The sequence below is a fragment of the Cibotium barometz genome, chromosome 9, assembly GCF_041138505.1.
Source record: "Cibotium barometz isolate CiBa-2024 chromosome 9, ASM4113850v1, whole genome shotgun sequence".
Lineage (NCBI taxonomy): Eukaryota > Viridiplantae > Streptophyta > Polypodiopsida > Cyatheales > Cibotiaceae > Cibotium > Cibotium barometz.
Genome location: NC_141054.1, coordinates 54,578,661 through 54,604,576, shown reverse-complemented (window position 1 = coordinate 54,604,576; position 25,916 = coordinate 54,578,661). Strand labels below are relative to the sequence as shown.

The window sequence follows — 25,916 nt, the reverse complement described above, 5'->3', positions numbered from 1 at the left end:
TGGCAGAATCATGAGGCGAGGAAACCATGGCCGTTTAGCCAGATCCTCTCATTGATGAAGAAGAACTTGACCCCGACGTTCATAAGGCTCTTCACAGAACTCAGCCAGGACCCTTCAAAGGTGAAGGGGAGAACTTGGGCGAGGTTGTAGAGAAATGGGTTAAAGCAATGGAGGAGTATTTTGATGTCACCAACTACAATGAGAGGAGCAAAATGACACTTGCTAGGCTGAAAATTGTGGAAACATCCAGGGTGGCATGGAGAAACCATTGCGACACCAACCATCTGGACAGGAATACCCAGTCTTGGAATGATCTTAAAGCCTATCTAAGGAAGAGATTTTGTCTAACCAAGATGAATGAATTTTCAGAGCTAAGCCAGGGGAGCAAAACCATCGAAGAATATCACCAGGCATTTGCTTTTCTCCTTCAGTATTCACCACCTTTAGAGACGAAGAGCAACTCATGGCCAAGTTCATTCGAGGAATGAACAAACCCTTAGACACACTGGTCAGGAATGCCAAGCCAGTGTCCATGGCAGAAGCTGTCAGAAAGCTCCCTCATCCTTCAAGAGATTCCAAACACCGGGAAGTTCTTCCAACCTTCCGCCTCCAAAGAGACACCAAGGTCCCAACGAGAATCTCGAGACGGGAAGTTTCAGGAATAGAGGAAGACCTTTCCCTCGAAGTACTTTCTCAGGAACTTCGGCTCTCTCAAGAATGCAAAGGGAAGAGCTTTGAAGTGAGAACAGGTGCTTCGGATGTCAGGGGTTTCGGACCAGTTCAAGGGTTGCCCATCTCCTTCTGTGGGCCAAGGAAGCCAGGGTCCCAGAATTCAGAGACATATCTGTCCAATCAGGGTAACCAAGCCAAAATAAGGGCAACCCCAGAAGAGTGCTAGCTCAGCCTGCAGCCTCCATGTAAAGCAGTCTCCGAACTCCCTCCTAGAATTGGAACAACCAGAGAGAGAGAGAGAGAGTTTCACCTCAGACTGCAGCAGCTAGAGCTATCACTATAGCTGAGGAAGTGGAGGAAGAAAAAGGACAGATCTATGCAGCAATAGAGCATCAAGGCAATAACCATCAATTTTCAGTCCTCCAGACTCCAGCAGAGTACCAAGGTAAGCAATTCAAGCTTTTGATTGATTCAGGCAGTACTCATTCTTTTGATTGATTCAGGCAGTACTCATTCTTTTATTTCCCCAGGATGTCTGCGTAAATTAGTCCTAAATCAAAAATCAAGGAAACCTATGCAAGTGGAATTGGCCAGTGGAAAGATTCTTTTCACACACCTTGAGACAAACCTTATTCAGTTTAGCCTAGATGGGAACGTAACAAAGTGCCAGTTCAAAGTCCTACCCTTCGGAGTCTATGATGGAATCCTTGGAATGGATTGGCTCCATAAGAATCAAGCTGATATTCATTGTCACAAAGGAACCATCTCTTTCCTCGACCTTCATGAGAATAAAGTTCAAGGAACTTGAATTTCCGGATCCCCAGTGTTGCAATTAGTCAAGGCTTCTAAATTGTTAAAAGGGCTCAGAAAGAGGCAAGTTGTTTATGTCGTTAAGATGAATCCGGTAGACATAAAATGCAAGGCTAAAGAACCAGAGTGGTTAAGTGAGTATGCAGATGTGTTCCTTGAAGAGTTGACTGAGATGCCTCCTTATCGCAAAGTAGATCATGAGATCGAGTTAACCCCCGAAGCAGTGGCCCAGCATGCATACAAAATGCCAGTCCTTGAAGCCATAGAACTTAAGGAGCAGTTAAGATAACTGTTAGAGCAGGGATTCATCAGACCCAGTGTCTCACCTTGGGGTGCACCCTTTCTCTTTCAAAAGAAGAAAGATGGAACGTTAAGACTTTGACTACAGAGGATTGAATCAATTAACAATTAAAAATAAGTATCCTATTCCTAGGATTGATGAACTTCTGGATGGGTTAAGTGGGACCCAAATGTTCATAAAGATAGATCTAAAATCCAGGTACGACTAGATCAGAATCAAGGAACAGGACATCCCAAAGACATCATTCAATACTCGCTATGGGCATTATGAGTTCACAGTCATACCGTTTGGATTGACTAATGCCCCGACGACATTTAATCAACTCATGTAACATATTCTCAGAGAATACTTGGATGATTTTGTTCTTATCTTCTTTGATGATATCTTGGTATACTCAAAGAATGCTGCAGATCATGAAGATCATGTGCACAAGGTCCTGGAAATCCTAAGGAAACACCAACTCTTTGCAAAAAAGAGCAAGTGTTCTTTCTTTGTTGATCAGGTGGAATACTTGGGATTCATAGTGTCAAAGGATGGGATTTCTCTTGACCCCGAAAAGATTCAAGCAGTCATAGAATGGCCAGAACCTGAGACAGTAAAAGAAGTCAGAGGATTCCTAGGATTAACCGGATAGTATAGTATCTTTATACCTAGGTATCCTCAGGAAATGAGTCGAGTTCTTGGGTACAAATTGGATGAAGGATGCATGTATTATAATAATCGACTATGTATTTCCAATGATGAGGGAATAAAGGGAAGAATTCTGAGAGAAGCCCATGATAGCCTGATAGCTGGACATCCAGGGTTTATAAAAACCTATATGTCTGTGAAGAAAAGCTTCTTCTGGCCAGGACTCAAAAAGGATGTACTTGATCATGTGCGAAAATGCTTAATGTGTCAGAGAGTCAAGGCAGAGAGAGTCAAGATGCCAGGGAAACTGCAGCCTCTAGACATTTCTCAGATGAAGTGGGAATGTATCAGTATGGACTGTCACTGGATTACCTTCAGTAAAATCAGGTTACAACTCCATTTTGTGGTAGTTGACAAACTAACCAAAGTTGCCCATCTGATTCCAGTGAAAGAAACATACACTGCAGTGGATGTTGCTAGAGTTTTCCTGAAAGAGATCTTCAGATTGCATGGCTTACCCACCAGGAGGAAAGTAAGTGACAGAGATCCCAAATTCACATCGAAATTCTGGACTGCATTCTTCGAAGCAGTAGGAACTTTCTTGGATCTCAGCATAGCCTATCACTTCGAAATCGATGGCCAAACTGAGAGAGTGAACCAGGTAATAGAAGATATCCTTCGGTAATGCTGCGGCACGGAACCCAAGAAGTGGTTAAGCCATTTGCATCTGGTTGAATTTGCATACAAAACTTCTTATCATCGAAGCATTGGGATGAGTCCTTTCAAAGCTTTGTATGGACAAGAGTTCCTTACACTGTTGACTTGGTCCGACCCATTGATCAGAGTCGAGATGTCTAGACAAATGCTTGATGATATGGACCAGCAAATGCAATCAATCCGTAAAGATATAAAGGCAGCCCAAGATAGGTAAAAGCAGTATGCAGATAAAAAGAGATCAGAGAGAGAGTTTGAAGAATCAGATATGGTCATCATTCGAGTACGACCAAAAAGAAGCTCCTTATCTTTAGGGAAGTACAAGAAGCTCTCTCCCAGATAGTGTGAGCCATATGTTGTTATAAAGAAAGTGGGCGATCTAGCTTATAAACTTCTTCTGCCTCCCCATCTCAAGGTACATTATGTATTATACGTCAATTTGCTTAAGAAATATGTACCCAGCCCAAGTCACGTGCTTGATGAGACAAACAATTGATTTCTCCGACGACTCAAGGGGCCAGATGGTACTCCAACCTGAAGAAATCCTTGACGTTTGGGAGAAGATTCTCAGGAGCAGAGTCCTCAGAGAATTTTTAGTAAAGTGGAAGTTCTTCCCTCTAGAAGATGCCACCTGGAAGAAAGAAGAGTTAGCGAAAGATTACCCCCACTTTGCGAGATGAGGACATCTCGTGTTTTTCAAGTGGGAGAGGATGTAAGATTCTTTCTCAGCCTGAATCATGAATAATCTTTACTTGAATCCCCTGTAATCATTCCCTATTTTTGAATACAAGAAAATATTATTTTTCTTTGTTTTTGCCTAGAGAGATGAAAATTTATAGAGAGAGGTAAATCAATATTGAGATATTTTTAGATATAAAAATTCTACAAATATCAAAAATATATTTTCCTGAAACAGAAATTCAAAATAAATTCTCCAAGGTGCATTAGTAATCAATTAAAAAAATGATCTAAAAGACCTTAGCCTAAGGGTCAAGATTTTTTAAATTTTTTGAATTATGGTCCAATTAAGGTTCCTATGGGCCAATAAGATTAATCCAAGTGTTGGGATGAGATAAATCCAATGAATAAAATAAAATACCCAAAAATGAGTAAATGCTCACATAAGATGAAGAGTTGACTGAGTACAAGGTTTATTAGTTAAAAATTATGAGATATTACTAAAAAAATGAGATATTTTGGACGAATGATGAATTTTTGACACCTTGGTAAGGAAGGGGAGACCTTTGAGGTAGGCACCTCCTTCACATGTATGGGGGGTTTTTTAATTCAAAAATATTAAGATATTTTTATCTCTCCTCTCTCCTGGATCAAACTGGATCAAAATGGGAGCTAAACTTGTCCTCTCCTCTCTCCTGGATCAAAATGGGAGCTAAACTTGTCCTAATCTTGTCCAAATTCAGCCAAACTGAACCTGGAAAATTCTAGAACTTAGTTGGACTCAGTTAGTGGCCTCCCTCACCTATAAATAGACCCTCATTCTTTTGTATTCTCATCTGTGAGCTAGACCATGCCAGTATTACATTAAAATAAGCATATTTTCTATTATCCCTTAAAAATCCTCTACATTTTGGAGAGATTGGAGCTTCTCTCTCTCTTCAACCATCCTTGGAGCTTTCCTCTCAACACACTAACCAATTGATTGGTTGGGGGCTTCTTCTAAGATAGAGAAGCAAGTGAAATCAAAAGGTAAGATGTAATTTCATGGGTTTTCTCTAATAAACAATTCGTCAATAAACAATCACTTATACAACAAGGAATTTTTTCACAAAACATTTCTTTATTTATATAAAGGTTGCAATATGTACATAGACCAGCTCGGCTCCAAAAGTCAATATCTCCTCGGGAGACGCATAAGATGGCGATACTGGGCTATAGCCATGCCGCCCTGATACAAATGTTCCCTTACTGCCAAGGGAGCTACTATCTTCTCCTTAGGAATAAAGTGACTAAGGAGTCTGTAGATATGGTAGGAAAGTCTGAAATTTCAAGGCGTTGGGTGATATAAAATAACACCATGTATCACTTTCAGCCTAATCAGAATCATGGTCAATGAGAGATTCTACCTCAGCATCGCACGTTGGTCGCAAGAGGCGTGGACATACTGCCCTGCAAACCACTTGTGCTGCCGTCTCTTCGCTGGGTGATATAAAATAACACCATGTATCACTTTCAGCCTAATCAGAATCATGGTCAATGAGAGATTCTGCCTCAGCATCGCACATTGGTCGGCAAGAGCCGTGGACATACTGCCCTGCAAACCACTTGTGCTGCCGTCTCTTCGTTGGGTCAGGGAAATCTAGATCCTCGAAATGGCCTGTGAGTCTGGCTCGGCTCGTTCGAGTTGTAGTAGAAGAGATGAGATGCTGGAAGGCGAATGCAGTCATGTCTTGTGACTGGGTGAGGTCGGGAACACCAGATAAGTGTGGAAGTTCCATCTATAAAACCAAATTCTTTGATTAAAATTCTTCGTTATTGAAGCTTAAGGAATGAAAATACAATATGTAAATGCTCTTTCTGAGTTTTTATTATAAATTTCTGATAAGAATTCATTTATCCTTATTAGCTTTCAACAAAGCTCTGATACTAGCTGTGAGATCCCCGACCCCCTCCGCGGTGCCCCCTCTGAGGGTGCTGGCGTCAGAAGTAGCGTCAACCTCTCGCGCGGGGCAGGGATCCACACTCGAGGCCTCACCCCGCGGATATCCGGACAAGAGACTAATCTGGTGGTTCCTCCGAAACCGAGCCCGAAAAAATTTCCCTCGCCCGGAAGGTACGGGCGATTCCTCAAGGGAAATCTTCTAACGGGGGAATTAATCTAACGAGTCAAAGTCTTAACTATTCAAAATGATCTGACCGAACCTGAAGTCACATGGTCAGATCAAAGAAGAGACTTGCACTTGGTCCATAAAATCACCGCTTTTTTCCTCCTTCAATGAGGCACAGCCGCTAGTTCCCTCCCAGAGAACAAGGGTCTTCTCAAGACTTAATCTAACTAATGTAACTAATCTTATCTTAACGGTATCGCGGTAATCCCTCGATCCAGCCTAACCCCAACCGGTAGCCAACCGCCCGACCACTGTATTGGTGGGATTCCTTTATAAAGATTTGGTTATGTTTTGCCCGGGTGCCAAGGAAAAGAATTCCCAGGCCCCCTAACCAGCGTTTCATGCAAAAAATAAGGTAGGCATACCACATACACACCCAATATGAAATTGCCATTATAACAAAATCAGCTGTCTTTAAAACAATCCTTCAATGAAAATCATAATATTACTGATCATCATCCTCCAAAATTCTAAGTCCATTGTATTACAAAATATGTCATCTAGACTCTCCGTTGAAGACCAGCTGGCCAACCAACGAGATCCAATATCAAAATTTGATTCACAAAAGTCAATCTTCTTAGTCCATCTGAATCTTCCTCGACACATGCATGGGTGTCCTAGCCGCCAGCCCGTGCATCACCTGGTCAAAATCCTCTAGGATCCTACTTAGGTGTCCTAGCACTTCACTCAGGGACAGCTTCGTCGGTCCTCGCCCATTGTACCAAAAGCCCACCATTTTAACCGTATACCAAGGCTGGTCAAGACCTCGACAGGCTTTGTCGAGGAGCGACATCCCTCAACGACTCCCCACCACCTATTGCAACACGAGCCTCTTCTTAGTTTAAGCACATACCAATGCTTCATCTAGCATTCTGGCGTAAAACAGTCCTTTAAAAGAAAACAGAGGTTCTATGCAAGTAAAATTCCCAGTTTGAGATTGGTTCCACAAAACCCTTTTTCCTTAATCCATAATTTCATAATGAGAATCCTTGATCTCCCATCAGGGTAATCTACCCATCATTTGACTGACTGTCCAACTAGATTCTTGGTGATTTTGGTCAAGGAAAAACTAGGTTAATTCAACGGCAGTCTATTCTTTGTATTAAGAACTGGAATCGGTCACGAGGACAAGTAGGTTTACTGACCGTCCCTCTAAACCAAAATCATTCGGTTTAGTTCTAACAAGGATTTTCTTCAGATAAACATCTACTCAACTTCTAATGGTAAGGAAATTTCAACTTTGTGAATTTCATTCCTTCTTAACCATAGTAGATTAAGAAATAATTTTATTAGAGAATATCAAGTTTTAATGAAAATACTCTTCTTCCATTTAATCTAATTTTGGGTTAATACCAATTTGGTGATTTAACCACATAAAATATCTTAAGATATTCTTTCTTCCAACTTAATTTATCAACCCTAATTCTCAAGAAGGAATTATGATGAAAATTCCTCTTTTGTCACCAAAAATTAATTCAATTCTTTCTCTACTTAAATACCATTTAAAAAATCTTCTTTTAACTAAATACAAATATCCATTTTTTTGAATAAGCTTAAAATTCCTCCTTTTCTCATTTAATGATTAGATTCCAATTGTCATGGGAATTCCTCTTTTATCATAAAATAAATTTATCTAAATTTCTCTTTAAGTTGATTAAAAATATTGATTATTCCAAATATACCAAGAATTTCACTTTTACCATTTAAATGATAGAATTCCAATTGTCATGGGAGTTCCTCTTTTATCATTTAAATTTTCTCATGCATAAAAATAAATATAACTAAAATTTCTCTTTAAATTAAATAAAAATATTCATTATTTTAGTATATCAAATTTTATCTTTTTCCATTGAAATACATGGATCTCCATTATCATGGAAATTTCTCTTTTTGCATAAAAATAAAATCACCAAAATTTTCTCTTTTTCTCTAATTAATTATTTATGCATAAACACTAAAAATTAGTTTTCCATGGATGTGATAAAAATCATTCTTTTAACATAGGATGACTAATCCTAGAATATGGTAGGAAGTCCTCTTTTCACATTATGCATAAAAATGATTTATGTATTAATTCCTTAAAAATTTACCATCGCTCCGCTGCTATTACTGATAATTTTCAATAAATTTTGAAAGAATAAGACTTTGTAATACTATTATGATAGAATAACTATCATTCAGACCTAAATCCAATTTATGGAATTAAATGATAAGTTTATCATAATTTTACTAGCATATAAGCATTAAAAAGCCATTTCTTTAACCTTTAGCTTAACTAGCATAGAGTTTGATTTTTGAATTGAAAATTTATCAATGAGAAGCATCATTTGAATAGAGAATTGGTCATAGAAATGACCATTCTTTTTGGAAGAGAGAGATATACATAGAAAACATCCTAAATTAAGCATAAAGATAAACGTTTTGTGATTAATCATGCTATTGAGGAGGCTACTACTACTTCAGTTACCACTATTGTGAATGTTTCTACTTCCCTTACTTTGTGTGAGGATTTTGGATTGTGGTCAGGTGTGTCCGTGATCGTGCCTGGGGCACAGCGGTACTTCTAGGGATTGAAGGATTGGGATTTGGATTTGGTTGGGCCTATGGAGTCCCGACATCAATTTTCAGAGGGGGTAGTTGAGTTCTTACATCTGGCGATGCCGACCTTCGAGGAGGGTGCTATTTATACAGCATTTGGCTACTCTTGGTACAGAGTTGGAGCAGATGGACTCTATTTCTTTTGAGGGTACTATCTTCTTGGAGCTACAGGCTTCTAGGGATTCTTGTGACACTGTTTACATTTGGGCTTAGCACCGATATTTGGAGCAGCACGACACATTTTCATATCAACCATCACCCACTTCACCCTTGTCTCTCCACATACAAAAGTGAGTAATGGAATTAGTAACCTTGACTAATGAAGACCACTAGCAAGAATTTGCATCTTGTTACAACGAACGGAGTTGCAACTATTACTAAGGAGAAATTATGTTCTACCTTTGGTATATCAAAAAGTTATTTGACACTCTACCAATTACCTATGGCAACTTGCAATAATGTGTCTTTTGAAGTGCCTAGTGTATACCATGGTCAGAACAATATGTTTCACTTAGATATTCAATTTGGAGACACCTTCGTTATCAAGGGAGTGAGATTGATACCTACCAGGAATCTACTGAGGCTTCCTTAAGTTTGGTGCCTTTCTTAAAACAGCTTCCATATAAGAGTTCGCTATGCCAAAAGCATTTGATTTGGTCATCACTACAATCCAACAAGTGGATGAGATTCCCTCTAGATATGATGGGAATCTACTGTTTGAGCTTCCACCTAAACTGCATAGGGGTAGGGGTGAAGGGATTGAAAGTAAGTATGATAGTCATGTGTGGACATATAAGGTAACAAGTAATATATCTAGATTTGAAGGTGTTGTGAGAATGAGAAGATGTGGAGGCCTTTTACAATGCTCCAACAATTTTTGCCCCTTTGTTGAACAGACTCAAACTGTTAATGAAAAGAAATGGCATTGTGGTTTGCCACCTCTCAGTGGCTCTAAATGTCAATGCAGATTGATTATTTGTTACCCAACATGTAAGGATGAGATGAAGGTCAATAGATGTGTAATCCATAATGGGTATCATATGCATCCTGTTGGGGAAGGGAGCTCTAGAGGTGATATTAAAGAGGTGAAGACTAAGCTGAATGAAATTATGTAAAGAGATGGTGGCAGACCCAAGGCATTACAAAAGACACTAGCAAAACAAATTATCCTTGACTTGTCACATCAAAGATGAGCCAAAGGCTATGATTAATGTGGAGTTGTAGACACTATTGGAGAGTATTGGACCCACCTTAGACACAAGAAGGTAAAAATTTATTTTTTATCAATCCCATGCTATCTTTAGGAAGAAAAATGATATAATGTTTCCTTATTACTTGTCTAGGTTGGCATGTTAGAAGAGGGAGGTAGAAATAGAAACAGGTTCTTCTGCAAGGATTTGATGCTATCTTACAACTTAAGAGAAAGTGTACTTATAACTTCTTTCAGAGCATGGTTTTCCCAAGAAAATTGACCTTCTCTTCTTTTTATTGATGTCATGTCTTTAAGATGTCCACCAAGTCACCAGGAAGTGGAGTTGACCTACTGAACAAGATGACACCAAGAGGTGACCTTTGTAGCTCCTGGGTGTGTTTGACTTTGTGAAAAAATGCAAGATTGGTCAACCATGGCATGCCATGTGTATAACCCCTATGTCCAAGAGTTGTAAACCATTGCAATTAGAGACTTTAAGGTAGAGGACATGTAGGCTCAGACATTGTTTTGGGAGTTACTTAACAAGGTCATGGTGAAAGAAGGTTACCCAAAGCCAAAGTTTAGAGGTTTTATGGGCTGATGAAGCTCAAGCCAATTGGAAATCCAATAGAACTATGTTTAATGGAGACCCAAACAAAGATTTGAAAGATAAGGAGAGATATTGCTTGTTCCATTGGAAAAACAAAGCCTTGAAAATCACTCAAAGAAGTGCATACCTATCTACCACACCAAGAAGAATTGAAATTTAGGTGTAGGCAATGGAAAGATGCACCATCCCAATAGGCAGAAGAAATAGAACTCAAGAACCTTCATGCATGGTTCAAAAAGGGACTTGTAAACAAGAAAGAGATCTCCATGTTGGAGACATGGATTACTTGGTGGCATGCAAGAGTTACGCACTAGAGTGAATACATGCTGAAGATAATCTCTAGCAATATTCTACTTATGATTCTAGCTTACCCTCCCTTGCTTTTTCAACATGTGCTAACATCTTTATTGCGTTATTTTAGGGTATGGAAAGCAAGGATTGATATTTAATTCCTAGATTTAACCTTGCTAAATCAGTGCATGGGATCTGGTTGGCATCAAATGACGGTATGGAGTATGTGACACTTCTAAATGTGTGTACCATTGATTTAACAAGTGTGTTACTTCAACGTTCATGGTATATGCAATATATGAAGGGTTTGCAATTGGGAAGTACTCCCAACCTTGATAGGCTAGCAAGAAGATATTCGACTATACATGTTATAGCTTTGTGTCGACTAAGTTCATTGACCTTACAAATGAGGTGGTTGATGATATGAACATTGGTGGGTGTGGATGCTTGCATGGGAAACATGAAAACTATAAGAAGAAAGAGGCCCCACTCCTTTGAAGGAAGCATACATGACAATGACTCTTATTGCCCAGAATACCAATATGTGAATGTGCCAAGAACAACAAAGAAACAAAGCGGAGCTATGAAGCGTGAATCACACCATGGACAAGAAAATATCCATGGAACAGCATGGGCTATCTAAAGAACTAATGCTAGTAGTGAAGTGAATTGTCAAGGATACCTAGAGGACAAAGGGTTAGATGCAACAAGCTCATTAACATTAAGGGAAGGTCAAGAAAACAAGGTGTGCCTGCACCTTGCTTCTTTGGGAGAATCAATACACCTACAGGCATACGTCAACAAATGATCTAGTTTTGTGGTGATAATGTTGATCATGCATGGATTCCTTTCAACATTGTTGAGAGTACTCCTCCAAAGGTGCCACAAGAGTGGCCTATTGGATAAGGGGACATTCTTGAGGGATGAGTAAATCTCTGCACTCAAGGCAAGAGGGTTTGCGTTGAATACTAGTAATTAAGAATGACTTCCAGACGTAGGGAAAAATAAAGATGGAAGTGCAGGTGGTGTTGATGAGATACCTTACTTGCATGATAGACAATGTGTGGAATGGACTGCAAAAGTTACTAAAGACATGCAGAGACAAGGATCAACTCATCCATAGGCCTAGAGTGTGATGTGCATCATGTCAACGTGGTTGTGGAGAAGGAGCATATGGCGTTCACTCTCTCAACCATTGGGTTATGTAAAAAGGATCAGAGGTACAAGTCTGTGGTGTCTGTTTTTGCATCCTGCAAACTGTGAGGACTTTGTAAGAAGGGCACACTCTGGAGGAGGATATGTGCCATGCAAACACATTTATTACATCTACCTCACATATTTGGGGATTGATTGCAGAGAAACATATGTTTGTTCACCAAGCAGCTTTAACTAAGCATAAGCTATACTAGGCATTGCATACCCTTGGATAACATTGACATTAGAGCCATGCCTTGACCTGTTTTGCATTTCTACTTATCCATGCTTTTTGGGCAACATTTTGGATGAATTTATTAGAAATCCCAACATTCATTTTACTTGATATACCATTTGGATATGTAAAAGCATTTTCCTTGCTTTTATGTTTGCATATTAAAATTATAAGTATTAGAGAAATTCCAACAATGTTTTGATCAAGGTAATATTCAGATATGTATCTTTGATTTAATGAATTTTAGTGATTCAATGTGTATGATTTGGATAATGTAAAATAATGGTTTTATATACATGATTTTCGTAATTTATATGAAAAATATTGTTTTATGAAGTTGGAAACTTATCTATGCCTTCACTTTATCACTCGTAGTGCTCGTATGTTTTTTTGCTCGAAAAATGCTCGTCCCCTAATGAGTCTTGTTTATGCTTGTATGCCTATAGTAACAGTGATTGGCCAGGATGTTATGGCACTAGGGTCTCAACCAATGGTAATGGTTTCCTTCTTGGCAATTCATGTATTTCATAGCTCAGCAAGAAGTAGCCAACAATGGCCACTTCAAGTTGTGAATCTGACTGAGTACATGGCAGCATTCATAGCTACTATGGAGTGTGTATAGCTCCACCATCTATTGGCATATCTTAGTATTAGGCAGCCGTCTTCTACCCATTTTCACTAACAATCAGAGTGCATTAGGAGTTGTGTAAAATTTGGTATTTCATGCACGGATAAAGCACATTGAGGTGCATTATCATTATGTCAGGGAAAGGCTCCGTGTAGAAGAGATTGCCGTGACTCATGTGCCTACACATGCTAATGTGAGAGATGGGTTTACGAAGTCCCTTTCTAGGGAAAATTTTGAGGCTTTCTGCAAAGCTTCAAACTTATTACCTCTACCAGGGTAGTCTGCTACACCCTATACATAGTCAAACCATTCACTTCAAGGGGGTTTGTTAGCCTTGGAAGTCCTGGTGTGAATAGACCTACACACGAGCACTTAGTGTGAATAGCCCTACACACGAGCACTTTTTACCCTGTGTGCTGGTAGGTGTATTTTCCCTATGTGTGAACACACTCTAGTGTGTTAGCCATGTCAACAAGGCTAAGGTTACTAGTACTTTGTACTCCACACATTCATTATCATTGTATCGATTACTACCAACTATTACATCTTGTCTCTCTTTCTCTCTGAGCTCGATACATTTGTGTCACTCTGCTCTGTGTGTGTGTGTGTGTGTGTGGAGCATCTACTCCCTCATCCAACATAGATTGTATGATAATAGAATCCTCAAAGGACATGAGTAGATATGTCCTTCAAGTCTTTAAGGCTATACTAATTGGTACAATATTAGGTATACTTACCTCTAAACTCACGTATGTTTACACACATCTCCAGACTCACAACTCATGTGTCTAGACTCACAGCTCAAGGCTCATATCTCCAGGCTCACATGTTTGACTTATGTCTTTCTTTGTAGGACTATGAGCTCACGTCTCTCAACCGATAGGTTGTTTAGCCTAGTTTTTGGAGTTATTTGAGGTTTTTTGTTGATGAGGATGATGAAGGATTCTAATCTTAGTTGATGGTTGTTATGCAAGTAATTAAGTGTTTTGATTATTTTTTGTTGGATTTTCATGCTCCTAAGCTACTAATTCAAACTGTGCATGAAAAATTATGAAAAATATGTAATACATGAACAAAAATTACTTATCCCACTCTAATCCTCATTTAATGGAGCTTAATACTCATGTTTTAGGAGTGAATTTCACTCCTAATCACAATTGCTAGGCTATTCCTTGGCTCAATGCAATGAAATCTAAGCCTTTTGGGCTCCAAAATAATGCAAATCACCAATGAACCATTGTTTTGCCTTTCCAAGAGAGATGAAACTAGAATTCCCTAATGCAAATAAACTTCAATAAAAATTTAAAAAAACAACAAACTAAACACATCCAATAACTCCAAAAATTAAACTTTTTCAGAATGTTACCTCTCCTAATAAACATTGGGAAATATTGGGTGATCCCAGTAGCTTGGAATGGATGGATGAATGGAGCTAAAGCCCTAGGCTAGTACCCACAACAACACCAAATATGTTCAAGAGCTTATCTTAGCCTGATCAAAGCATGTGTTATTGGGTCTTGCCTTCTTCGAGCCTTAAATGCAACTTTCCTATGTAGGTGCACTAGCTTGTCCATTCACGTCCTCACTTTGTTGTCACATTGGAATGCTCCTTTTGCTGATGGGGTAATGAAAGGGAAGCTAATAGAAGAAGACAAATCCTATCTAGCAAGCATCCATCAAATATGCAAGATTCAATAGCATACATACAAGTAAGAAGAGGGAAGCTAATGCAACAAGAAGACAACCTACAACCAATCCTATCTAGCAAGCATCCATCAAACATGTAAGATTCAATAGCATACATGTAAAAAACAAGAGGAAAGAGGATAGCTCACAAGTATTGTAAGAGAAAACGACCTATATATAAGTGACTAGTTTTCACACTAGGCCAGCCAAACTTAAAAATGATATGGCCTCTATTACTAGTCTTAAGCAAGGATGTAGACTTTCCCTATTTGACATTAAGCACAAGTTAAGGCCACTTTATATGTTCCATCACCATCTTATATAAAAGATAAGTGCTCATTCGAGCATGATGGCAAAGCACCTTGCAGTAGGTCAGGCGGGTGAGATGTCAAAAACATTGGGGTGTGATACTTTGTCAAGTTTATGGTGATTGATGTCACACCTTTGTCACATTCACTTGATTGCACATGCTCTCTTTAACATCACTTTCCCTTGGAATTGTGATAATTAAAGCTTTGGTCACTATAAGAAGATGGGTTGAGTAGTAGTAGACCTTTTTAGTGCTAGCATCACTACCTTCTTGCTCAAGCTTTTAGCACATTTCATGACCTTTTCGACATGTAGGTGGTCTAATAACATAAGCAAGCCCTAAAGAAATAAAGAAGAGTAAGAAATCTTTTATTGGTAGGTGGCATGACGAGTATAGGCCTTGATGAAGAGAGTAATATTGATAAAAGATGTTGATTTTTTGGGATGTTTTTCATGTTGTAAGTATTCTTACATTGTCCCTCCAAACCTACAGTACCTTGGTATAATACTCAGCTTATATGTAATTATCCAAAGGATAAGGCATCACTCTCAAGACGACATGCAAGACATGTGAGCCTTGAAATTATGACATAAAGGAGCTTGTTATTCATTTGTGTGGATGTATACACTTGCTTCATTTACCATTTATAGTTGCAATGTTTTTCCCAAATATCAAGGAAAATAAAATGGATTTCATGGCTTATCATCTTTTACAATAATAATCACAACTTTCTTTAATGTTAAAGAACTTAGCTTATGTGCAATTGCTTAAAGTATGCTTACTTAGGTTATGTGTAATTAAAAAATAATTGTTTGTGCAAAGTTGTGTTTTGGGATAGACCATATCATTTATGTTCATTGTGGAATCAAAGGAAACCATATGTTAGGCTTAAATTCCTTCAAAGAAAATAAAAAGGATTTCATGGCCTGACATCTTTTACAATAAGTATAGTCATAGTTTCCATCACAATCATTATGTTCTTTAATGTTAAAGATCTTACTTACGTGCAACTAACTAAAGAATGCTTACCGACAAAACAATAATTGTGCTTTGGAATAGACCATATCATTTATGTGTATTGTGGAATCAAAGGAGAACCTATGTTAGGCTTAAATTCCTTACACAATTTATGTGCATTGTGGAATCAACGAAAAACCTATGTTAGGCTTAAATTCCTTACACAATTTATGTGCATTGTGGAATCAACGAAAAACCTATGTTAGGCTTAAATTCCCTACACAATTTATGTGCATTGTGGATCAAAGGAAAAACTATGTTAGTGCATGAGCATGCACTATATAGCAAGCACATAACCATGTTATCCTCCATCGTGTTGCAAAGGGATGGGCAAGTAGGTTTGCTTTAGTGATGAGCATGGTGTATGTAGGGTTGTACAACTATTACATGATATCAATAGTTCACAAAAAAAGTCTAGCAAAGGTCAACTCAATATGATGCATTAACAACGTATGGTACCCATCTTCATATGCATTAACAACATATGGTACTTAGCTTCATATGTTACATTAAGGATTTTCTTTTATAGACCATGGGAGTTCAATTTTTTAGTGTGTGGATTAAGCTTAGATTGAAAATTGCCGTAGTGATATTAGGAGAATTATAAGTAATGTTCACAATCGGGAAACTTATTTGGCCTTTTCAATTGATTAGTTAGAGAAGAAGAATAAGAAGAATTGTTTTAATGTCATAGGAAACTATCCCGAGGACCCTTGAAGGATTATCCAAGGAGAAAGAGTAAAAAACCAATGTGCATGTACTTGCCATATTGCTTTTTTATTAGGTTGAAATATGGCACACATAATGTACACCCAAATCAAGTTAAGTGGGATGGCCTCCATTAATCAGAAGAGGCTAGGGTTTGTGAATGGACTAAAAGGAAAATGTCACACCACACCAAACACCTTGTTTTAGTAATCAATGACATGTTTGAGCACATTGAGAGCTTCCTTGTTCTACTAAGCCATGGAACATGGAAAGCCATTAGTAAAAAATGATTCTAAAGTAACCAGAAATGAGGTACTTTACATACTTGGATTGAACTATCCTTAACAAAAACATTTGAGTTTATTGTAAATATGGGTCCTAAATGTTTTTTTTTCATTAATTAATTAGTGTTGAAAGTTGCAACCTTATGCTAGAGTGAATAATCTTAGGTTTAAAGTATGGTTTGAAGGGTATATGCATGTGCAACACGTGGATGCTCTTGAATTTTCTAGGGTTGCCTATTCCTTTCTCTCTTCAACTCTCCTTATAAGGGACAAAATGTCTCCCTTCTCTCTCTCTTCAACTCTGCTCATGAGGCAATGTCACCTCTGTGTGTGTGCGCGCGCGCGTGTGTGCTTTCTCTATCTTTGCATAGATTGCTCATCTCTCTCAGTCATGAGATTTTTCTATGTCTGTTTCTTTACCAGGGACAAAAGTCGCCCCTCTCTCTCTCTCTCTCCAACTCTACTCACGAGGCAATGCCATCTCTCTCTCTCTCTCTCTCTCTCTCTCTCTCTCTCTCTCTCTCTCACACACACACACACACACACACACACTGTTGGCTCTATCTTTGTACAAGCTCCTCATCTTTGGAGCGAGCGAGCTCCCTGGGTCCAATTCTCTCTCTCTTGTGCGATTCTTGGCATTGAGGCTAAGGCACCGCATGTACCTTAGTATATGCTAAGGTACAGGCGATGCCTTAGCCTCAATGCCAAGAAGAGGGCATTAATAAATGAATGTAGTGAAATATGTGTTTGGCCATCTATTTGAGGGTGGAAAGCAGTGGAAAAATTCAACTTAGTACCAAAAGATTCAAACAATTGAGTTGGTATATCTCTCGTTGGTTCTCAAGAAGATAAGCCAATTCGAACAACACCAACCTTGAACAAAGCTCACAGGGCGACTCGAATTTAGTACCCATCTCTCGTAAACAAATAAAATTGGTAGATGGATTTCCTTGTAGATTTTATAAAGAATTTTGGACATGATGGAGCGCCAAGCATAGCTTCGATATAATGTCCATTGGATACATACATATATGTACATTTGTGTGTGTGTGTGTGTGTGTGTCCTTTCCTAATAAAATATTCCCTACCCTGATGGTATAGTTAATTCTAGATCAGTACTAGAAATAAACTTTTGTATAGCCAGTGAAAAAAAAAACCTCAAATTCAACACGTTTTATTGAAAAATTGCATAGGTTAACCTTCAAACTCAACTGCTTGTAGCTTACTAGTCTTATAACCAAAATGTCAAGAGTTTGGATGTTTAAATTCAAGGCACTCGGTCTCATAACTAAAATCAAAATTACAACCTTAAACTAAAAGACGGTTTTTCCCTACACACTGTTCTCGATAAAAGGCCCTCCTAGAAGAGGTAGAAATGCTTGTAACGTGTGAAAACAGTGGGATTTTAGCCTTTTTAGGGCAGAGAGAGAGAGAGAGAGAGAGAGAGAGAGAGAGAGAGGCTTTCAACACCACAGTTTGCATCCTTCTATTTTCTCACATTGACTTGCAGAGTAAAGCTCAAATGTGGCCACAGCCACACAGACAACGTCCTTTCCTCTTCTTCTTCTTCACCAGCATTTCTTGACAGAAGCTTGGGCAAGGGCCTTATGCTGCATTTTGCACTGCATCCATTGAAGCTTCTCCTCTCAATCCAGACGACGAAAGTTCTGGACGACGCTTGAGAAACCCATGGCCATCAAAGGCCCTTCTCAGCAACAGAGATGGGCTCTCCTTCTCCTCCTCTCTGCTGGTGCTCTACTTGTCTTCATGTCCGCTGCTTCTCTTCTCCACAACAGCTCCAGGCTGCCTGTAAGCATCTTGCATTTTCAGCTTACTTTATTATCGCTAAATGCAGTTTTATTCCTCTCTTTGCTGTTTTTTTTGGCAAGATGGGCGATGGATTTGCATCATATTATTAAGATAATCTTGCCGATTAAGCAGACATTTCTCGCCCGATTTGTTCGTCTTTCGTGCTCTGCAGCGTCTAGGGCAATGGGCGGCGGTTTTGCATTATTTTTCGCACTAAGCTTGACATAATCTAGCGATCAAGGAGATAATTTATGATTAGTCGTTCCAGTACTCGCTGCCTTGCAGCTTTTAAGGTTCACGGGCGAAGGCTCGGCATCATTTTCTGAGCGAAGGCTTCCCTAATCCAGTCGTGACTTAAGGCTCAGTTGTCGCCGCTTTCTAGCTCTCAGGCCACTTGGCGATGGTTTTTGCTCAAGTCTTGATCTAATCTGACCGATTAAGCATAGATTTTCCACCAAATTTGTTCAATCCATGTAGGCTTTTCAGAAAAGCTGTGTAGATGTGAGCTTATTGAAGATTTCTGGCTATGACGCAGGTGGAATCTGAGAGGATTCTCGTGGAATCTTCGCACCAGAAGGGTCATGTGATGCGTAGGTTGAGTGCTTTGAGATCTGATCCGTTGAAGGTGAAGGTGGACGCGCTTTTCAAGCAAGCCAACGATCAGATCGCTATAGTCAACTCTTATGCATCCTATGCTCGCAAGAGCAAGCTGGAGATGATGAGAGAGGTAAGGATCTTCACAGAGCAGGTTCAAGCTTTCATGGAGCTTCTGAACCGGCCACAAAACAGAGCCCTCCTCACTGCCACCACAGTTAATGAAGATCACCTCAGAGCTTTTGAGACAGAGCTCAAGGACCACATCAAGCTCTCCAGAAAGCATATGATGGATGCGAAAGAGTATTTTGACAGTCAATTAAGGGTGCAGAAGCTCAAGGATACCATTTTTTCTGTGAATGATCAGCTCACAAAAGCTAAAAAGCAAGGTGCATTTTCTAGCTTGATTGCGGCAAAATCCATCCCCAAAAGCCTGCACTGTTTGTCTACTCGCCTCATGGAAGAACGGATCTCAAACCCATCAAAATACATTGACATTGGGGACCCAGCACCGGAGCTTGAAGACCCTAGTCTTTACCACTATGCAATTTTCTCAGACAATGTGCTAGCAGCCTCCGTGGTTGTGAATTCTGCAGTTGCCAATGCAAAGGAGCCTGAGAAGCATGTGTTTCATGTGGTCACTGATAAGATGAACTTGTGGGCCATGAGGGTGTGGTTCAAGCTGAGGCCGCCGAACAATGCAACCCACATCGAGGTGAAAGCTGTGGAGGATTACACCTTTCTCAACTCGTCTTATGTTCCGGTCTTACGACAACTTGAATCGGCCAATCTGCAGAGGTTTTACTTTGAAAATCAGATGGAGAATGCGACCAAAGATGCCCCCAACATGAAGTTCAGAAACCCAAAATATCTATCCATGCTCAACCATCTTCGCTTCTACTTAGCTGAAATGTATCCTAAACTGCACAGAATTCTGTTTTTGGATGATGATGTGGTGGTGCAGAAGGACCTTACTGCTCTTTGGGAGATCGACATGGATGGCAAGGTCAATGCAGCAGTTGAAACATGTTTTGGATCCTTTCACAGGTATGACAATTACATGAACTTCTCGCATCCGCTTATCAAGGAGAGGTTTGATCCCAAGGCGTGTGCGTGGGCCTATGGCATGAACCTTTTCGACCTAGATGCTTGGAGGAAAGAGAAATGCACAGAGGAGTATCATTATTGGCAAAATAGTGTACGTTTCCTTTGCGTAGTTATTTGTGGCACAAAACTTTTTCCAAGTTTTGATTTTATCTGCATGCTTGGTTGAGCAAATATCCTGCTTCCGAATGCCCACTGGGTGGGTCTAATGTGTGGGTCTCAATGGTTGCAATGCTTCATTCAAATCTTGATCTAACAGATGTTGTTTATATCTGATTGGATGTGTTTCCTGTATGCTGTACAGAATGAGAATAGGACTCTTTGGAAGCTTGGAACGTTGCCCCCTGGTCTCATCACCTTCTATAAGACCACAAAGCCTATGGACAAGAGTTGGCATGTACTTGGGCTGGGTTACAACCCCAGCATCAGCCAAGAGAAGATCAAGTCTGCAGGTGTGATCCATTACAATGGCAACATGAAGCCATGGCTGGATCTTGCAATGAAGCAGTACAGGGAATACTGGACAAAGTATGTCGACTATGGCATGGAATTTGTTCAGATATGTAATTTTGGTCACTGAGGAGGGGCTCACTATCAGCAGACATGTTATGGGATATGTCATTCCTTTTTTTCGTCATGCACACGTTCCTGCAAGATAGAAAGGTTTGCCAAGCAATTGGTCAGTTTTTATGGGGAGACCACCTATCATCATTTGTTCTTTGAAGCCCTCTGCACACTGAAATCTAGTCTTGGTTGGACTCAGCCTTGAGGTTTCGGGGTGCACAACATGTGACATTTTCTCATGATCAAGCATTACTCCACCCGTGTAGGTCACAATTCTATCTCTGGCATATACAATATTGCATCACTAGCCATTTGTCTCCCAATGAAATCTGGAGGCGAATGCTCTTGTTGAATAAGTTTCAAAGGAACCAGCAATTGGCTGGCAGGTGCTTTTTCTTCTATAATGTCTGAAAGCCAAGCAGCTGTCCAGCCTTTCTCTGCTCTGCGGCATTTGCTGTTGAAGTTCTATATTGGTATTCTTTAACTGTAGCTTTTACTACTGTCACTTTAAATATCTCTGTAACCTCATATCTTTTCAACTTGAAGCTTCCAACATGACTGATAAGTGTCTGTGTAATCTCTCTCTCTCTCTCTCTCTCTCATGCATGGAGTGAAGCTTTGTATGTTTAGTGAACCTCCGTCTCCCGAGTACTTGAACCAGGCTATGATTGGGATCCTGTGGTGGGTATATCCGAGCTTTGAGAGAGCTCAGCACAGTGTGAAACGTGGCTGCATCAGTGGGCTTTCTTCTACATACCAGTGCAATTTCTTTTTGGTAGTTGATGACCCCAGAGAAAGGGTGCCATGGCAAGTTTGTTTGCAGAATATAGCCAGTGGTTTGAAGCTCTGTGAGTTTGTACTATGCTTTGGGCATCGCTAGGCATGCTGATTTGAATGAACTATCTTTCTTCGGGTGAGAAGGCACACGCTTTCTTTCACCCCTTTGTGGAGTGAAGACACCCCCTTCAGGCGCAGAGCACGTAGAGGCAGACTCTCAGAGAAGTACAAGATATTTGCAAAGATTTGTTGCCAAAAAGTTCAACAGAGGTAACAAACTTACAAATTCTAAGGGATCTGAGAATATATTTAGGCCTTATTATTTAATCATCAGGACAGAACGGTTACAAATTTAATAAAAGATTAGGGCGTATTAATTAATCATCAAGGCAGGAATTATGAACATATGGCACATTAGCTTAGGAAGAAGTTTAGGGTGTATCACCTAATTATCAAGGTAGAAATTATAAAGGAATATATGGCACATCTGCTTAGGGAAAAACTTGAAAAGAAAAGTGCTTCAACAAGGAGCCCCTGTGGTTAAAGTATTGTGTATCTTATTTTGTAACTTGTCACTTCATTAAAATTACTAATAATGAGTGCCCAAGACAAGGTATAATTGTGTCCGAGTTTGGCGACAAATTGTTAAAGGTTGTTTTTATGCTTTCATAATGTTGTTCTCCTATTATTTCCATGTTGGAGGGGGAATCTCAATCAACAATAAAATGGTCACAAATACATCAAAAATCTATATTACAATGGTGTGTAAGATTGAAACGTAGATATATTTATTAAAGCTTCAATTGAAAGTGTGGACCTCTATTTTCAACCCCTCTAGATCAAATCACAAAAACAATGCCTTGGCACTTCCCCCTAAGTAATTCAACCATGCGGTGACAATCCATTTAAGCCCCATTATCATTTCAAATTATGCTACACATAGAGCCTAGCAGATGGGGAAAGCATGTTTATTTAGCATTCAAACACACATAACGCGTGAACCCAGAGTTGTCCATTTGGTGGTTTGCATTCTCTACTCTCACAAAAAAAATAGAGAGAGCTCTGTGTTTGCTTTCGATGCTCTATCATCCATGATCCATAATCACCCTTGAGGTGTAGAGCACGTGACAAAGATAGGAGAGGGAGACCTTTACTTCCATGTATACATGCATGAGAGACAAGTTAGAGTATTTGCTATTTCAAGATATTTGCAAAGATTTGTTACAAACAAAACGATAGAGCCAACAATTTTTTTGCAAACCTTCGTTTACAAAAAGTTACAAATTTGACATGTGAGAATCTTTAGGCCTTATTGATTTAATCATCAAGATAGAAAGATTGTAAATTTAATAAGTGAGAATTTTTATGCCCTATTTATAAATCATCAAGATAGAAAGGTGGGAAGTCTGGGTGCCATAGAAAGAACGCAGGGAACAACCCAATCATTCACCTTGTGAAAGCTGGCTGCTTGGAATTCTCGTAGAAGACGATATTGTTGTGTAACCGTACCCAAAAGCTCCACCCCACCACCGGACTCCAATGGATGCTCGACCCTTCTCACCACTTAAACTTACACACTCATTCTCTCACACACATGCAAGCAAGCACACATAAGTGCTCAAACAAACAAAAGGTAAGTAAGTAATAGAATAGGAGAGTAGAGAAGAAGAGAACTCTATTAGCTTATGCATAAAAGAATGAGTGCTGAGAGTTACATTTTGCCTCTTATGTGTGGCTGCTAGGGTTTACACTCTTGGCAGCCAACGTAAAAAATTAGGTCCTAGGGAGCACATTCGACCACTCTAGCTTGTGCAAATACCTATTCTACAAATAGTACTCTCTACCTAAGATCTCGTGGTACGCCTTTAATAGACAAGCAGCAAGCACACACGTAAAATATACAATACATGGATTTCAAGTGAATTTTGACTATTCCGGTGGCCCAAAGGAGGTGAAAATGATACGATGGCCATCATCGACACCATAGAGATCTCCGACAAGGATTAAGATACATTCCTTCCTGATGTAGATTCCCTCCTCGAAATATGTCGATGAAGATGTGTCAAGGATGTATTTTGGATGCATGTTGGCGTTAGAAATGTCGAAGGGCTTGTAAGGTCTACAAGGCAACATGGTATAACCAATAAGGTGTTTCTATGGAAAATAATTAAAATTTAAGCACAATGCGAACACCTAATCAAGCAGTTGAGGAAATTTTGTTGTGATGTGATTGGTCAAATTTTTATAATCAAAACAAGGGTAATATTAGGTTTTGTGTAAATTCAATCTAAACCAAAATGGAGCAAAGAACATGCCTTGGGCTATGACCCTAGTCTCTACACACTACCACTTTTGTGAAACCATCCCTACCTATTATCTAGCCTGATAAATGAAACTGCTAAGTGATTTATTTTACAAGATTTTGCTTTTAAATAATAAATTATACTTTTAATTCTAAGATAAAAATGTAAGAGAAGGGCACCACCCTGCAGAGACCCATGCAATGGTCTAGAGACCCCATACAAGAGTATCTAAGAATCTCTAAGTACCTCAACAATGATGGTTTTTTTAAATATCCCTTTATTGGTGCGTTTTTAGCCACAAGTTCCCACCCCATGAAGATCAAGACTATAGTCCAAAGACTCTATCACTAAGAGCCAAAAGTCCTACCAAAATCTCCTATGGTGATGGATATCTTCTTGGGATTTTTCTTTTCTTTTCTTTTTTATTTATCTTTTTAAAAAACTACTTTCACTTGACAATTCACCTAGAAGGCTCTACTCTAACTAAAGGGGGTACACTAAGGAATATGGAGTACTTGGCATACTCCTTTGGCATAGTTTAAGGTTAATCTAAGTAAAGATTAAAGTACAACAAAATCCTTAATGGTTATCTAAGTAACAACTAGAAAAATGATAGACCAGTCATAGAACAATGAAAGCAAACACTCAAACAAACATTAAAGGAAAAATTTATAATAAAATATTGAAATCGAAAATATGACAACATTTGAGGATGGGTTTAGAATACACCTAGTTAGTTGTATGGTTGGGAAGTCAGTCTTGTCAAATTGTACTTGTAATGTTGAGAACTTTCAAACTCAATGTCACTAAACTCATCGTCCTTTGTTAGCTTTTGGCCTCCGGGAAGTCCTAGTGTGAACAGTCTTAGCTTTTTCCCCATGTGAACACACTCTAGTGTGTTGGCATGTCAACCCTAGGACTATAAGTATCCTATACTCCACTCATTTCTTATCACTGTATTGAGTACTTCTAGCTATCACATCTCGTCTCTCTCTCTTTGAGCTTGATACGACTGTGTGTGCGTGTGTGTGTAGAGCATCTACTCCCTCATCCAACATTGGTATCAGAACTCAGAGCCTGGTTTCATAACTTTGTTTTAGAGCCAATAGCCCCATGCCATTATTCTCTGAAGCAACGAAGCATGTGGTATAGTGGTATCATTACTTTATGCCGTTGTACATCCTGGGTAAGCTCCTGGACTTCTCATAGATCTAGGGTTTCTACCTTCTTCTGTACATTGCTGGTGTCATTAGTTGTCGGTGCCCTAGATCCTCGCGGTACCCTCTCGCACTTCACACTTTACACAGTTCTAGTGTTTCTGCCTCCTTCTGTACATTGGTGTCATTCATGTATGTTGTCGTACATTCTGGGCATTCCTCCCTCACACTACACTCAGCTCAAGTAAGAAGCTTTTGGCATCGGACTTCCATGTCTGTTGATTTTTTTGTTTGTTGATGTTGTTTTAGTACCAGCTTTCAACTTTCGGCACTGGACGTTTGAGTCTGATGGTTTTTCCTGGTTAGCCACTCAATGTTTGCTTTCAGCTTTCGGCTTCGGACTTTTTCATCCATTGGTTTTTCTCGGTCAACCATTCAGCCTTCGGCTTTCAACTTTCAGCATCGGGACTTCTATGTTCGTCAGCTTTGCCCAGTTAGCCATTCAATGTTTGATTTTCGCATTCACCATTTGACTTTAGCATTCAAACATTTAGCATTCGGCTTTAGCTTTTTGCATTCGGCTTCAGCTTTTCGCATTCAGCAGTTGGCCGGGTTCCATCAGCTTTCCACATTCGACCTTTTGCTTCAGCACTTTATGTTTGGCATTTGGATTTTGGATTTCCCCATTCGACATTTAGCATTCCGCCTATGGCCTCAGTGTTTGGCATTTGGGTTGTGGATCTTGGGTTGCGGATTCAGCATCAACCGCTTCGGTCTGCAGATTATTGTATGTAGATTCAATGTTGGCGACTTCCGTGTGCAAACTCTTCTCTGTAGAATCCGTGTCAGCCCATTCCGCCTTGCTGATTCCACGTCAGC

General features: G+C 39.5%; 1 protein-coding gene across 1 annotated transcript; it reads left to right on the top strand.

The window, feature by feature from the left end:
• The first annotated feature begins 18,122 nt into the window (after nucleotides 1-18,122).
• LOC147635720 (galacturonosyltransferase 8-like) lies at nucleotides 18,123-21,355 on the top strand. The gene is made up of 3 exons (XM_086803120.1): nucleotides 18,123-18,538; nucleotides 19,074-20,330; nucleotides 20,541-21,355. Exons 1-3 carry the CDS (start codon nucleotides 18,419-18,421, stop codon nucleotides 20,814-20,816), a joined length of 1,653 nt encoding a protein of 550 aa, XP_086659246.1. The 5' UTR covers nucleotides 18,123-18,418; the 3' UTR covers nucleotides 20,817-21,355.
• Nucleotides 21,356-25,916: the final 4,561 nt, after the last annotated feature.

What these genes read in the sequence shown, in the direction of transcription:
- LOC147635720 (XM_086803120.1), top strand. Translation starts at nt 18,419, where the DNA reads ATGGCCATCAAAGGCCCTTCTCAGCAACAGAGATGGGCTCTCCTTCTC. An exon ending in ACAACAGCTCCAGGCTGCCT is followed by an intron (nt 18,539 to 19,073) that starts GTAAGCATCTTG and finishes GCTATGACGCAG; the next exon opens with GTGGAATCTGAGAGGATTCT. An exon ending in ATCATTATTGGCAAAATAGT is followed by an intron (nt 20,331 to 20,540) that starts GTACGTTTCCTT and finishes TATGCTGTACAG; the next exon opens with AATGAGAATAGGACTCTTTG.